This window comes from Grampus griseus (genome assembly GCF_964374135.1).
Source record: "Grampus griseus genome assembly, chromosome: 10".
Taxonomy (NCBI): Eukaryota; Metazoa; Chordata; class Mammalia; order Artiodactyla; family Delphinidae; genus Grampus; species Grampus griseus.
Window position 1 is genome coordinate 4244987 of NC_139004.1, and position 13035 is coordinate 4258021.

The 13035-nt window shown below is 46.0% G+C and overlaps 1 protein-coding gene across 1 annotated transcript in view; it reads right to left on the reverse strand.

Moving 5' to 3' along the window:
• Positions 1–12805, reverse strand: part of F13A1 (coagulation factor XIII A chain) — a 135768-nt gene extending 122963 nt beyond the window's left edge. The window contains exons 1-3 of the mRNA XM_082664017.1: positions 12735–12805; positions 10720–10867; positions 1980–2168 (exon numbers count right to left, since the gene is read on the reverse strand). Coding sequence (XP_082520143.1) covers positions 1980–2168; positions 10720–10849 — 319 coding nt within the window. The 5' untranslated portion in view covers positions 10850–10867; positions 12735–12805. The remainder of the gene's footprint in view (positions 1–1979; positions 2169–10719; positions 10868–12734) is intronic.
• Between the last annotated feature and the right edge of the window lie 230 nt (positions 12806–13035).

The window sequence follows — 13035 nt, forward strand, 5'->3', positions numbered from 1 at the left end:
ATGCTGGGAATGCTGGGGGCTCACAGCTCTCATTGAACTGGTCTCATGGGTTTGCCCTCAGCCATGGAGACCCAACTACACCAATTTTTCCCTCCCTGGGGGTAGCTTGTAGCCAATGACCATCAATGCTAGAGCATAAATGACCCATGCCCTTGCCCCAAGACTGGACAACTCTAAAGATACAATCCAGCTCTAGAGCTCAACCATGGGATCCACTGAAACATTTGTTAATTGGAGTTCAACCCCACTCTCTGCCCAACACTGATCCCTTCACTCCCACACTGATGTTGACCCTGAGAGTGCTCCCCAGTAAACTCATTCCACACAAATCTCCTTCTCAGAGTTTGTTTCCTGGAAACCCAATCTAAGACATTCATCTTATTCTTCCTAAGACTTTCATTATTCTAGTTATTTTATGAATGGGTGTGGGAGAAGATCTGAGACCTCAGCCAAGTCCAGTTCAGGGACGAAGCTTCCCTGTCCTCTTCTCACTGCCCGAAATATTTGGCTATAAAGGTGAAGGTAAAAATTCCCATTAAGTTGGAACAAAACTACGGGTATTTACTGAAACGCATGGAGTGATCCTTTTACTAAAAATGTGTCAAGGACATTTTAATCATATCTAGTCCAAACAAGCATGTACATGCACACACATATATACAAAAGAAAGATAAATGAACTTAGGGAAAGAAATAAAAATAAATTTCCATCATATTTTAAAATATTGTTTAAAAAATTATCTGTGGATTCTTCTCTCACCTGAAGTACCCATTATTAAAAAATATTAACAATAAGAGTCTGCTCCCTAAATTAAATAGGAGTTATTTCGCTTTGCCTAACACACAGGAACAGTAATTTCGTTTTCCCTTTTCTTTTCGCACAACTGGGATAACAAACAATTCTGTGTAGAACCCAAGCACTGCACTGATGTTGTTTATTCTGACTCTCAGGGATCTCTTTTCTCCTCTCCCCCTTCTATTCTGTCTTCAACTAATTTTCCCACATTTATATACAAATTTGCATTGTAAATTCAAGTAAGCACAAACCATGTTCCTCAAGTGATCGGTGGCCATAGATTTTTTTTCCCAAGGAGGTATTTTTAGTTTTAATTTTATTACATTTAATTTCTTTATATTTATTCCCACAGGTCAATGATTTTACATAGATGCCTCCATATAATCATACCATGGTCACTTTTTTTCCTCCCTTTCTTGCTTGGTTCCCTTTCCCTTTGCCTCTCTTGCCTTTATTTTGGCGGTATTTCCAACACGGAACCCGTATCAACACCAGTGTGTGTGCTTCCTATTCTTTTCTGAACTCACAGTATTGATCTACGCACATGTACATTTACACACACATGTATAGAAGGTCTTATGTACACCCTTCTATGTTTTGTTTTCTCACTCACTACCTCTCTTAAAGTCATCTGGCATGGGTCAAATTCACAACCCATTATGTGACTATATCACAGTATTTTCAACCATTCCACTATTGAGAGGTGTTTACTTTTAGGGTTTTATTTGTCACCATACACAATGCTGCAGTAAATAATACCCACTTTTTAAAAGTGGATTTTAGATATCATTGGTATAGATTTTTAAGACTGGAATTGCTAGGTCAAAGCTCATATGTATTTCTAATATAACAGATATACCAAATTGCTTTCTAAAAACCTTATTAAATTACACATATATCAGCCCTGTATGCGTTTCTCTACGTACACATTAACATTTTATGCCAATTGTATTCATTTTTATTTATACCAGATTTTTCCTGATTAGGCAAATAATATGTTGATGTTCGACATTATATCAGACCCATCTTAGAGCATAGAGTGGTCCAGGGGTTGGATGTAATCCCAGCTCCAGCCAACTGTTAAAGCATGATTCCAGGAAATAACGCAACTATACCTTACCCTTCCTCCATTATGACCCATGGTATCATGACTGTCACGAATAGGGCTTGCACATGGCACTCACCAATGACATATTCCACCCTGAAGAGGTCCCTTCTAGGGTTATAGGGACGATTGAAGTCGATCTGGATGTAGAAAGACTGTCCTCTACGTACAATCAGCTTGTTGTTGCTGTATTTGTCGGTGTGGTGATCCACTTTGTTGCTGTCCCATCTCTCCTTGAACAGGTGAACACCCGTAACATTAAGGTAGTCTATACACAAAGAAAACAATCAAGAGAAACCATTGAGTAACTTTGGTTTAAACACAAACTCAAAAAACAAGACTATTTTTCCTGAAGACACAAGGTAGTAAGGTTTATTAGATGAAACGCTATACAGGGGGCTGGTAGATTTGGGAACCAGTCTCTTGTGACAGCCTTGTTTTCAAAGAAGATCTTTTTAAAAGCATTTTCCCCTTCTGATCTCATCTCAGACCACACGGCACTCACTTTGGGATAATAAAGCTGTGTTGATAATGCCTATCAATAGGTCTAGATACAGAGGAACGAGCACCTGAGTTCAAGGCTTCACTTCCGAGTCTCACGTTGGTTTACGTTATGTCAGGTGCTTCCCACGATGACTACAGCCTCCACACGTTGGGATAGGCAGGGGATGCCACTTCAATTTTCTCAGCTTTAAAAAGGGAGGAATCAAATCTGACAAAGCCTGCAAGGGATGTTCTAAGGACAAAGTTGATCATCAGTCCAAAATTCTCCTCTTACTTCAGGAAAGGTCAACCCACAGCCCCCTTCTTTAATTCTAAAAGTAGATCTTGTCCTTCAAAGGCAGGACACAGAGGGAACAGGCATGGAGGAAGGATACCAGCATTCCTATGAGGTAGGTAGGATTGTTTCCACTTTGCACAGGCTGAAACAAGACTCAATTTCTCTGGCTACTAAACAACCAATCTGGAAGCAAACCCTAGTGTGACGCCAAAATTTACAGGCTTTTCCTCTGATTTTTGGAATCGGGAGTGTAAGTGTCAGTTATATATTTACCTGAGACACGATAGCACTGATAAAAGTTAGATCTCCTCTTGCTTTTTTCCCATTCCCTCTGCAAATGATCACTGAATGTGAAGGTAACTCTAACTACCCGTCTACAGTTTAGAAGATCTAGTCTAAAGACAGATTTCTGTGTATGCATTTGGAGTTCTAAAGGGGCACTGGAGAGAGAATGCTGGGCGAGGTGGCGGGTGTGCACTGGCCTCTTGCCTTCCCTCCCTTTTCCTGACCTTGACTGCTGCATGGTTTGTCCTCATGGCTGTGAACTCAGTGTACATAGAGAGCTGGGGCTTCACCCTGAAAGGGCTCAGGGATTTCCTCTGCTTTTACACAGGAATCCTGTGCAGGACCCCTGGTGCTCTCTGGCCTCATTTTTTCTCATAGGCAAAATGGAGAAATTGCGTTCATTAAGGTACTCTATAGGTCTAAAGTCTAGGAATCCCTGCAACACCCTTGATGAATTCAAAGTCCAGGTAATCCTGAGTTTGAATCTCAGGTCTCATAATTACTTAGGTAAGGGATGTTGCCTCTCAGAAGCTGAGTTTTCTCACCTTTAAAATGAAGATACTAATATTTTGAGAATTTCTACGAAGATTCAATGACCTAACAGCGCAATGGGTCTGACTCTATTCCTGGTGCACAGTGGGACCAGAGGCTTCCTTTGAGCTTGCTGACTATGAACTGCCATGGTGCCACTTCTTACATGGTGCTCAATGGACTATCCTGACGGCAACATTGTAGCAAACAGAAAGTGCAAGATGCAATTTTATTTTTGCTTCATCTCAGAACCCTGTAGTACATGGTCCCCTGAAGGGCAATTTCCTTCCATTATGCTGTGATGTGAAGAGGTTTATTTCTATAGCTCTCTCTTCCAAGCTGCCTTCCTCCTAAGTTCTCTGGTCTTATTAAGGTCACACTCCCCAGTGCTAAACCAGCTTCAGAAAGAGCTGGAGAATCATAAACGTCCCAACTGAGAAGAGCCTTAGTAATCAACTCATCTGGCCCTCTTTCTTAGCACCATGACTTTTAATAATGTTTTGTTTTATTTTTTAAAAATGTCTAAAAACCTAACTCCTCAGAAAAGGGTTTAATCAGCTCTCCATTCATCAGCACCAATGGAAGGAATATACTGATACTGCACTGTCACAGAATCTCAGAGGGCAAAGGTACTTTCTGGACCATCTGGTAGACCTGCTATGTATTGCACGAAACATCTCCATGAAAATCCTAATACTTAGGCTTTTAGCCTCCATCTGAACTGGGAACCCACTATCTTATAAAGCAAACAGGCCATTTTTAAACCACCCAATTATTTGAAAAATCCTTGTAAGATGAACTGGCATCTTTTTCCCTGTAATTTTTCTAACCATAGATCCTGGTTCCAACTTCTGCGTAAATATAGAATAAGTGCTATTCATTTCATCTGGCACTCTTTTGGTATATGAAGACTATTGTTAGGGTTCCTCTGAGTAAAACATTCTCCACATCTTCAACTGTTCTTTAAGAAATTATTTCCAGACCTTCTACCCATCACTGTGTTCTGAAATACACATATTCCATTTTACGTATTTCTCTCTTACAGCGTTTTTCCTAGAATTAAGTACATTACTCTGGTTATGGTTTTTCCAATGAAAACCAATGAGACCACTGAATCTTTCAAAATAAATAGTATATTTCTATGATTTCAATCCAAGATACCATTAGTGTTTTGAATACTCTTTTTTTTTTTTTTTTCCGGTACGTGGGCCTCTCACTGTTGTGGCCTCTCCCGCTGCGGAGCACAGGCTCCGGACGCGCAGGCCCAGCGGCCATGGCTCACGGGCCCAGCCGCTCCGCGGCATGTGGGATCTTCCCGGACCGGGGCACGAACCCGTGTCCCCTGCATCGGCAGGCGGACTCTCAACCACTGCACCACCAGGGAAGCCCTGGATACTCTTATTGTTGATCTACATTAAGCATCTGATGAAGCAAAATGCTTAAAAATACATTCTGACGTCACTTCTACCAGTAGTGGACTAAAACTCAGTCCAGACCCCTATAAGTCATTTTCTCATGTTGTTATTCAGCCATTTCTATCAATGCAACTGTTTTTTTCTTTTTAGCTCAGTTTAGCCTTACATGTATTCACATTAAATTTCGTCCTGTTGTATTTGGTTAATTGCTCTGAATTCTTAAGATAACTTTAGACCCTAAGTATATATTCACTATATTAACATCCTCCCTAATTTCCTGTCCTCCAGCAATTTCGTAAGTGTGCTATTTTATGTTGCCATTCAAGGCATGGATGTAGATGTTGATTAGGGCACCACCAAATAAATGCAACTTAAGTAAACGCACAGTGGTGGATACCGAAGAGTGAACAGGTAGTTATGATATAGTGTCATGAACACCCTGACAAAGGAAGTATAGGAGTCTGAGTAGGGGAGGGTTTCTGGCTAGGAGCCCCTAACCCAGACTGGGGGGGGTGATTAAGGAAGCTTTCTGGAGGAAGTGAGGTATAAGCAGGGGTCAGGAAGCTGAGCAAGTTTTCCAGGTAAAAAGAGAGGTGGGGAAGAGGGGAGGATGAGTGAAGACTGAGGAGAGAGAGTGCGTGGTTTACTTTAAAAGCTGAAAGGTGATTGGCTGGCCAGAGCGTAGCAGTGGGACCACAGTGGAAGGGAAGGCAGGAGCTGCTCCTGCAGGCCTTGCAGACCGTGTTAGGGAACGTGGACTCTAATTGCATTAGGGATCCAGTGAAGAATCTGAAAGAGCAAACGGACATGGTTAGATTTGTGCCTGTGCAAACGTAAACTGCTTCTTCCAGTGACAGAGGGGAAAACGGATTGGGCGGGGGCAGTGCTGGAATTCCAGGTGAGGGGTGGGGAGCGTCCAGTCTGCCTGTAGGGAGTGAATGCCCTGGTCCTGGCGCACTGCCTTAACAAGACGTAGTTTAGGTTGAAAGAGCCTTCTCATCACCTAGGCTCCATTCGCCACAAACAGGAAAGGAATTTGCTTCTCCCTGTCCAAGCCCAGTTCCTCACAGAACAGAACAGAACAGAGCAGCTCATTGCTAAGCTACTTTTTTTTTTTGGTTTTGAGAGAGATATTGTAGATGGAAACTTGGCAGCCTGCTCTTTCAAAGTGACAGCTTTCAAAAGTCTACCTAACGCAATTTAGCTTAATTCCAAAACATCAGAAAATAGACTGCTAAAGAAAAAATCTCTCCTCATGAGCCAGCTGCCTCCCTGTCTTCCTACCCTTCCCCTAATATGAAAAAAGTGGATTAAAAGTGGATTATTTTCACCTTAGCTGGTAAAGATATTCTTCAGAGAATGATTATACCTGTCACAGATGGAACCTTTAAATAAGCTAAATGTTTAGGTTCATATCCTAGGAATTCCCTAGTGAACTGAGATCTCTATGCAATCTTTGGTAATATTATTACCAAACTATAGGTGTAAATACTGTCCATGAGGAGGTAGCTCTGTTTATTGTGAAAACAACAGGGTGAAGTTTCCTTTCTCATATTCCTTTTGGACACCCAGAATTTTAAACTTTCATTAATTTGAATCATTAAAAACATTTTCTTAAACAGCTTATTGTTTTCAACTGTTGCTATTAAAATATCCTGTACTCTGTATAAGAAATGCTCAGCGGAAGCTAGAAAGAGAGAAATGAGTCTAACACCTTCTCCAGGGACTAAAATCCCTCTATATTTCTATTTCTCTATTGGTCTATTTCTCCTCTAGCCGGAAGTATCTCAACAGCCTCCAAACGTGTCTCCTTCTCTCCATTTTCTCCTCACTATTATTTTTATAAACATAATTCTGATTCTGTCATTTGCCATTTAGAATCCTTTGCAAGTCCCCCGTATCTGCAGGAGGAAAGGTAAGGTCTTCAAGGCCTGTTAGGATGTGATCCCTGCTTACTTTTCTCAGGCTCATCTCCCCTCTCTTGTCCTCACTACTTGACACACACTGTGCTCTCTGCTAGAAATGCCCTTCCAGGCACTTGTCTGCCTGGGGCACGCCTACCTATCGTCTAAGACCTAACTCAGGTGTCCTGTGTTTACGAAACCTTCCTCGTCTTCTTTCCCACTCCACCGACACCACTGGTCATTCCTTTTCTTTGTTTGTTTCATCTACTAGGTGGACAGTTGCTTGAGGCCAGGTATTGACTTGTTCATTTTTGTGTCCCCAGAGAAAGATTGGTATCGTTCCCGACACAATCATTAAACATTTTCCCACAAATCAAGTGGAAAGTGTGAACTGGTTCTATACAACATCGTTTCTTAATCATACATTGAAGGCCTGTTTTATTCTTTCAATAACCTCGAATCCAGAGAGGTTTACTCTGCACAAAGGCGAGATGGATGACTAACTAGTCAGTTAGTTGATTTTGTTCTGACGCGGAGTCATGGGAGGGAGGAGACGATCAGAAAGGCACAGACCCCATTACCCTGAAAAATACTAGATCCCACTTGCATTTGATTTTTTTTATAGATCTAGCTTGCTTTCCAGTTTGAATTCAAATTGCATTAGACCTGCCAAGTGAGTATTATAATTACTACTGCAAATTGATCACCTACTGTTAATAACACAGAGTCAAACCAGCCCAAGAATATAAGGTTATCTTCCGGAACATCTCCTGCTAAAATAACCTTCCAGACCTGGAAGGCTCTAGAGAGATTTTCAGAAACACCAAATGAGCATGCAAAACATTAGAGATGGATGCAAATCCAAACAATCTGAGGGGATTTTCAGATATTTTTCTCGGCTACAATTGAGTTCAAAGGGGGCATTAAGGATCCCTAAAAACACAGGAGGACATCAAACACCTCCATGGACTGGCTGGTCCCATCTCCGGGGTTCCACCGTCACCTCAAATATCTCAATGTTTCTTAAATCTCATGCTGCCACATGGGAGGGACCTTATGTACGTTTGTACATTTTGAAATACAGGCAAAAATAATTCTTAACCAAATAGTCACTGAAGTTGTGAATTAAAGGTATTACACACGCTCAATATATATTATATACATCGATTGCCACAAGACTGTTCAAAGCGAAAAATCTGGCATTTTCCCTCTCTTGCCTCTCTGCCCTTCTCAGTCAATTTCACAAGAGTCGCATGCTAACGGGACACTTTGGAAAGCTTCCATGTAACAAATGTGGAGTTTGTCTTAGGGCTTTGTTATCCTGGAGGCAGTCATCCTCAGGCAAGATCATGAGGTACAAGCCCTCCACTAGTGGCCACTGAGGAAACTGCAAGAAGACGGCACTTAAACCCACGTGATTAGGTCTTAGCAGGGACTTGGGGACAACTTGAAAGACTTAGTCCCAGGACACCCACTTTTAGTACAATTAAACAGAGATTTGAAATGCAAAGGATAACTGGGAAACGGACCTCCTTGATCAAGACAGTGCTCTTTTTCTTCTGTTCTAGTCATCGGGGCCTTACTGCTATACTTCCTGGGTTCAGAGGTCCTATCTTCAGAGCATGTAGCACTTAGCTCATCTGTATGAGAACTACGAAAAGGATGCGTGTTTAAGAAACCTGGAACCTGTTAATAATAATAAGGTTACAATGACTCTAGGGCTGATGAGTCATTAATTTCTCAAGGGATTGATTTTTCACTGGACACACATTCCTATGCCAGGGCCTGTATTAAGTACCCCAGAATGTCACTTGGATTGTGGACACATATGACTGCCAAATAATGACTGATCTTTCAAAATAATTCAGTTCAAACTGACTCCCCACCTCTGCCTCTGAAAAATAAGTAACCAAGAAACCAGTACCCGGGTTTAGAAAGTGTCCTGCCTGCTCAAGTTCTTTGGCAGTTTTCTTACTGGCAACATTCTGGTTCATTTTAATTCCATGAGGGCTGCAGGCTTGCACATATCCCCCTTAGAATCAAGGTTCCCTCGGGTGGGTTCCTGACCTTGCAGAGGTATGATAAGCTGCACATTCTGAATCAATGAGCATGCATTGATTGGGTGTTCTCACAGCCACTGGTCATTCGATCCTCACGGCAACTGTGGAGTAGGTATTGCTCCCATTTTGCTGATGGGGAAACTGAGGCTCAGAACACTTACATGACTTTCTGGGGGTCCCAGGGTGAGCAAATGGCAGATGTGGGACAGGACCCCGGGTCTCTTGAGTCCTGGACCAGGGGACACTTTGCTACACCTCACTGCCTCAGTGGTGCCTCCCATTTCCCCTGTGCCCCTTTCTCTTTCTGCTCCCCCCCCACTTCTTCCAGCACTTTGCCCCCCTCTCCTGGGTCCCAGAGTCTTCTCTGCTAGAGGGGAATTTTGCTAGAAAACTGAATACACCAAGATAACTTGCTTGGTAATTTGACATCTGTACACTTTCCAATTTTATTTGCATTGAAAAAGAAAGAAGGAAGGAAGGAAGGAAGGAAGGAAGGAAGGGAGGGAGGGAGGGAGGAAGGGAGGGAGGGAGGAAGGAAGGGAGGGAGGAAGGAAGGGAGGGAGGAAGGAAGGGAGGGAGGAAGGAAGGGAGGGAGGAAGACTCCTAGACTGAGAAGTGAAGGAGTGAACACCAAGTGCTTACATTGGTTTCCATTTCCCAGCCTATAACATGGGGATTTAGATGAGTTGACTAGCAAGTCCTTTAAAACTCATTTCTGTGGTTCTAATGGTGGCGTTTTAGAGAGTGCAGCAGCTAGTAGGGACAGAGCTCGGAACTCCAAGTTCACACCTCGTCTTGGTCCCTCGACTCAACCGAAGATGCCCTTAAGTTCCGTGAGCCCCCTGCTCCCAGTTTGGATGGTACCCCACGGGTGGTACTGGATATCTCTCTGTCTTCACAATTGGATGTCACACCGTCCAGACATGATACTAACACAATCAAACTTGCCCACCAGACCCAGGCTGTTCTCTGACTTTCTGGGTTTGTTCGTAATCCACATTGTCCTTTCCCTTTGCTTTCAACCTCTGGTCTCTTTCGGACAAGGCAGATTAACCACACACACAGGGTGATCGTGGGCACCTACCCCTACAAGTGGGTGTTTACCCCCCAGTGAAAGCACACAGAGCCCCTCAGGAGCAAAAGTGGGTTTGGGTGCATGTGTGCAACTGACAAAATGTGCTCCCGCTGGATGCCGTTCAGGGCCGTGAGTCTGAATGTCCCTGCCATGGCCCAAGGGAGCGGTGTCTGTGTCACCAAGCCACTGCTGGTAACTGGGTCCCGTCACAGCTGACAGGGCTGAGTGGAGGTCAGCGGCTGGCGGCTGCTCCCAGAGCAGGTCCCTCCGGATGGGCGGAGACAAGAGCAGGGGAAGCAGCTCGCCTCACCTGCCCCCCAGCCTGCTCTGGAGAGAAGCAGAGGGCTTCCATCTCCATTACCGTCAGGGTCCAACATCTCTCACCAGCTCTGAGACTCACAGCGATGGATGCGGGGATGGGGCAGGAAGGAGGTGTGAGCTAGACGATCACAAAAGCCACAGTGTTTTGGAAGTGGAAACTTCCAGCTAGAGAACATTCTTAAAAATAAAACAGTGGGGCTGGAAGAGGACTCCGCTAATGCCCTTGTTTTGCAGAGGTGACTTCCTTGAGATTACAAAGCCATTAAGTGGCAGAACTGGGACAAGGATCCTGGCCTTTTACCACTCAAAAGAGGGTTTGGGAGGCCCTTTCTTTAAAGCCAGAGACTGGTCGTGGACCAGTGTTTGTGGGAGCTCGGTGGAGACAGAGGGTGCCGAGCCAGCACCCGCAGGGAAGGCCGGCCGTGGCGGCCCAGGAGGTGACTGTACCTTGCAGGTTGAAGCCCCGGGGCACCAGCCCATGAAGCTCCATGGTGGGGGGATCATTCTCTGATGCGTTGGAGGTGTTGGGGGGGATGGCTCTCCTGCCTCCAAAGGTGGCCCCCGAGGACTCCGACATTCTCAGCCTCACAGGCTCCTTGGGGGGAGAAAAGGAGGCGCGGAAAGGAAGGTGAAGCCAGTTGCATTTGTGACAAGGACTCAGAAACAGGGAGACACGTCTGTCTGTGGCGACTCTAGAGCAGCACATTTTGAGTTTCGCATAAATGAACCCTGAGACGTGGCAGGAAGGATGAGTCTAATGATGGAGTACGGTTCCCCAAGGATCTCGGGGAGATTTCGTGTTTGTCAAAACATATGGAAAGCAGAAGAAAGAGGGCTTATTTGAAGAAATGAAAAACGTAAAAGATTTTGGAAAGCAGGGTCTTTTTCTCATTTCCCCTAAAGGCAATCTCTTGAAAGAAACGTTTGCTACCCTATGCAGGTACCTCTGCCCATTTTATATAGACTTATGAGGCTTACGTCACTCTAAGAATAAACTCATACACCCATGTCCAGATCAGTGACATCCTCTCAAGCATTCACGTCTGCAAGTTAATTCAGCCAATATTTATCGAGCCCCCCCATGCGTTCTGGGCACTTGGGGTACATCGGAAAACAAAACAGGAGGATGCTTGAATTGAAAGCTTCCAGTCTAGGTGGGGTACGGATGAGCCCACCAAGATTCTTAAGTGAACTCGCTCGGTAGGGTGTGAGAAGATGGTCGCTGCCTTGGAGTCAGGACCACAGGAGGCAGGACAAGGGAGGGGAGATTTTGGGTAGGTGAGGCAGAGGCCACTGCAATATTAAATAGGGCTGTAAATAGCCCGCTCGCTAAACTTACTGGGTCAGCTAACACTGCCCTTGCTCCATGCCTGCTTCCCCTTCCTTTGGAGTTTGTGTGGACAAACAACCCGTTTAATCACCACACCTCCCCGTCGGGGTCTTGTTGACCAACAGACCCCATGAAGGGAGACCTCGTTTCTGGCTCCAATGAAGCTTTCCCCTTGATCACCTGGATTACCCAGTCACGACTCTGTTTCTTCGGCTGTTTTCCGCACCCTCAGAAGATGAGAAGTAGCCCTTACAGAGGCGAGGGGATTAGACTGTCCCAGAAATGTGTGGAGCAAAAATGGAGCACAGCTGGAGCCCCTTCCTAAGGCACTGGGGCTTGGAAGCAGACAGTAGCGTTTGGAAGTGTAAAGTCTGGGTGGGTATCCAGAAATACCTGCGGTCAGATTTACAGGCTCTGGCGGGTTAAGGGGTGGGGGGAGGGGAGAGAGAAGGGTTACGGATAGAGAGAAGGCAGGAAAAAGCCTTCCTCTGGTGGGGAGTGGCTGGGGTGGGCTGCAGGGCTGCTAGCGGAGGGGAATGTTTGGACAGAGCAGTGCGGTGGCCCGCTGGGAGAGAGAACCATTAAAGCAGAGACTGGGGCGCCCCAGGTGCTGCCCGGGTGCAGGCCAGGCTGGGTGAGCGCAGGTGGGCAGAAGCGCCCCCTTCTTGTCAGGTCTGGGCTGGGGCAGGTGCTCCAGTTCGGCTGCCTGCGGCTGGGGGGATGGGGTGCCAGCGATGGAGAGCGGAGCTGGACCACTCGCAGTGCCAGCCAAGCAGGTGTTCTTACCTGGCCCTGCCTGCCCCCCTCTGCAACCTTCTGCATTCTCTCTCCATAGTCCGCTCCCCTGAAGAAAGGGGTGGGGCTGTCCTTTGGGGGAGCACCCCAGGTGCCCCTTTTCAGGCAGCAGCGCCTTTAGGGAAGCTTCGTGGGATGCCTGAGAGAAGGCCTGCTCGGAAGTGGGGCTGGGTAGATGCGGAGTAAGGGGGCGAAATGGAACTGGACCGCTGGGGCTGCTTCCGATACCCGCTCCCCCGCACTCCGGGCACCAACTGACGGATCGGCCCGGGAAACCCAGGGGCAGGAGGTGGACGCAGGGCTGCGAGATGCCCCGGCAGAAGGGGCGGCTGCTTACCTGCGGTCCCCTCCCGAGGTGTCCCAGCGCAGGCTGGCTCTGGGCGTCTCTGGAGTACTCCCTCCAAAGGACACAGGCTAAACGACAGGAAACTTAGCTCTTAAATAACTTCCTAAGGACCCCCCCCCCGCTTCCTCCCCCCATCCCGCAGCGTTTTCTCCTCCCCCTTCTCGAAGGCTGGCGAAGCAGCAGCGTCTCTGGGACTTGCTGGTCACCCAGCCATGCTGCTGTTATTCCGGCATGACCCCCGCCCCCCGGCCCCCCTTTCTCCCAGTTTCCAACCTGGTGGCTGGGAGCCCCG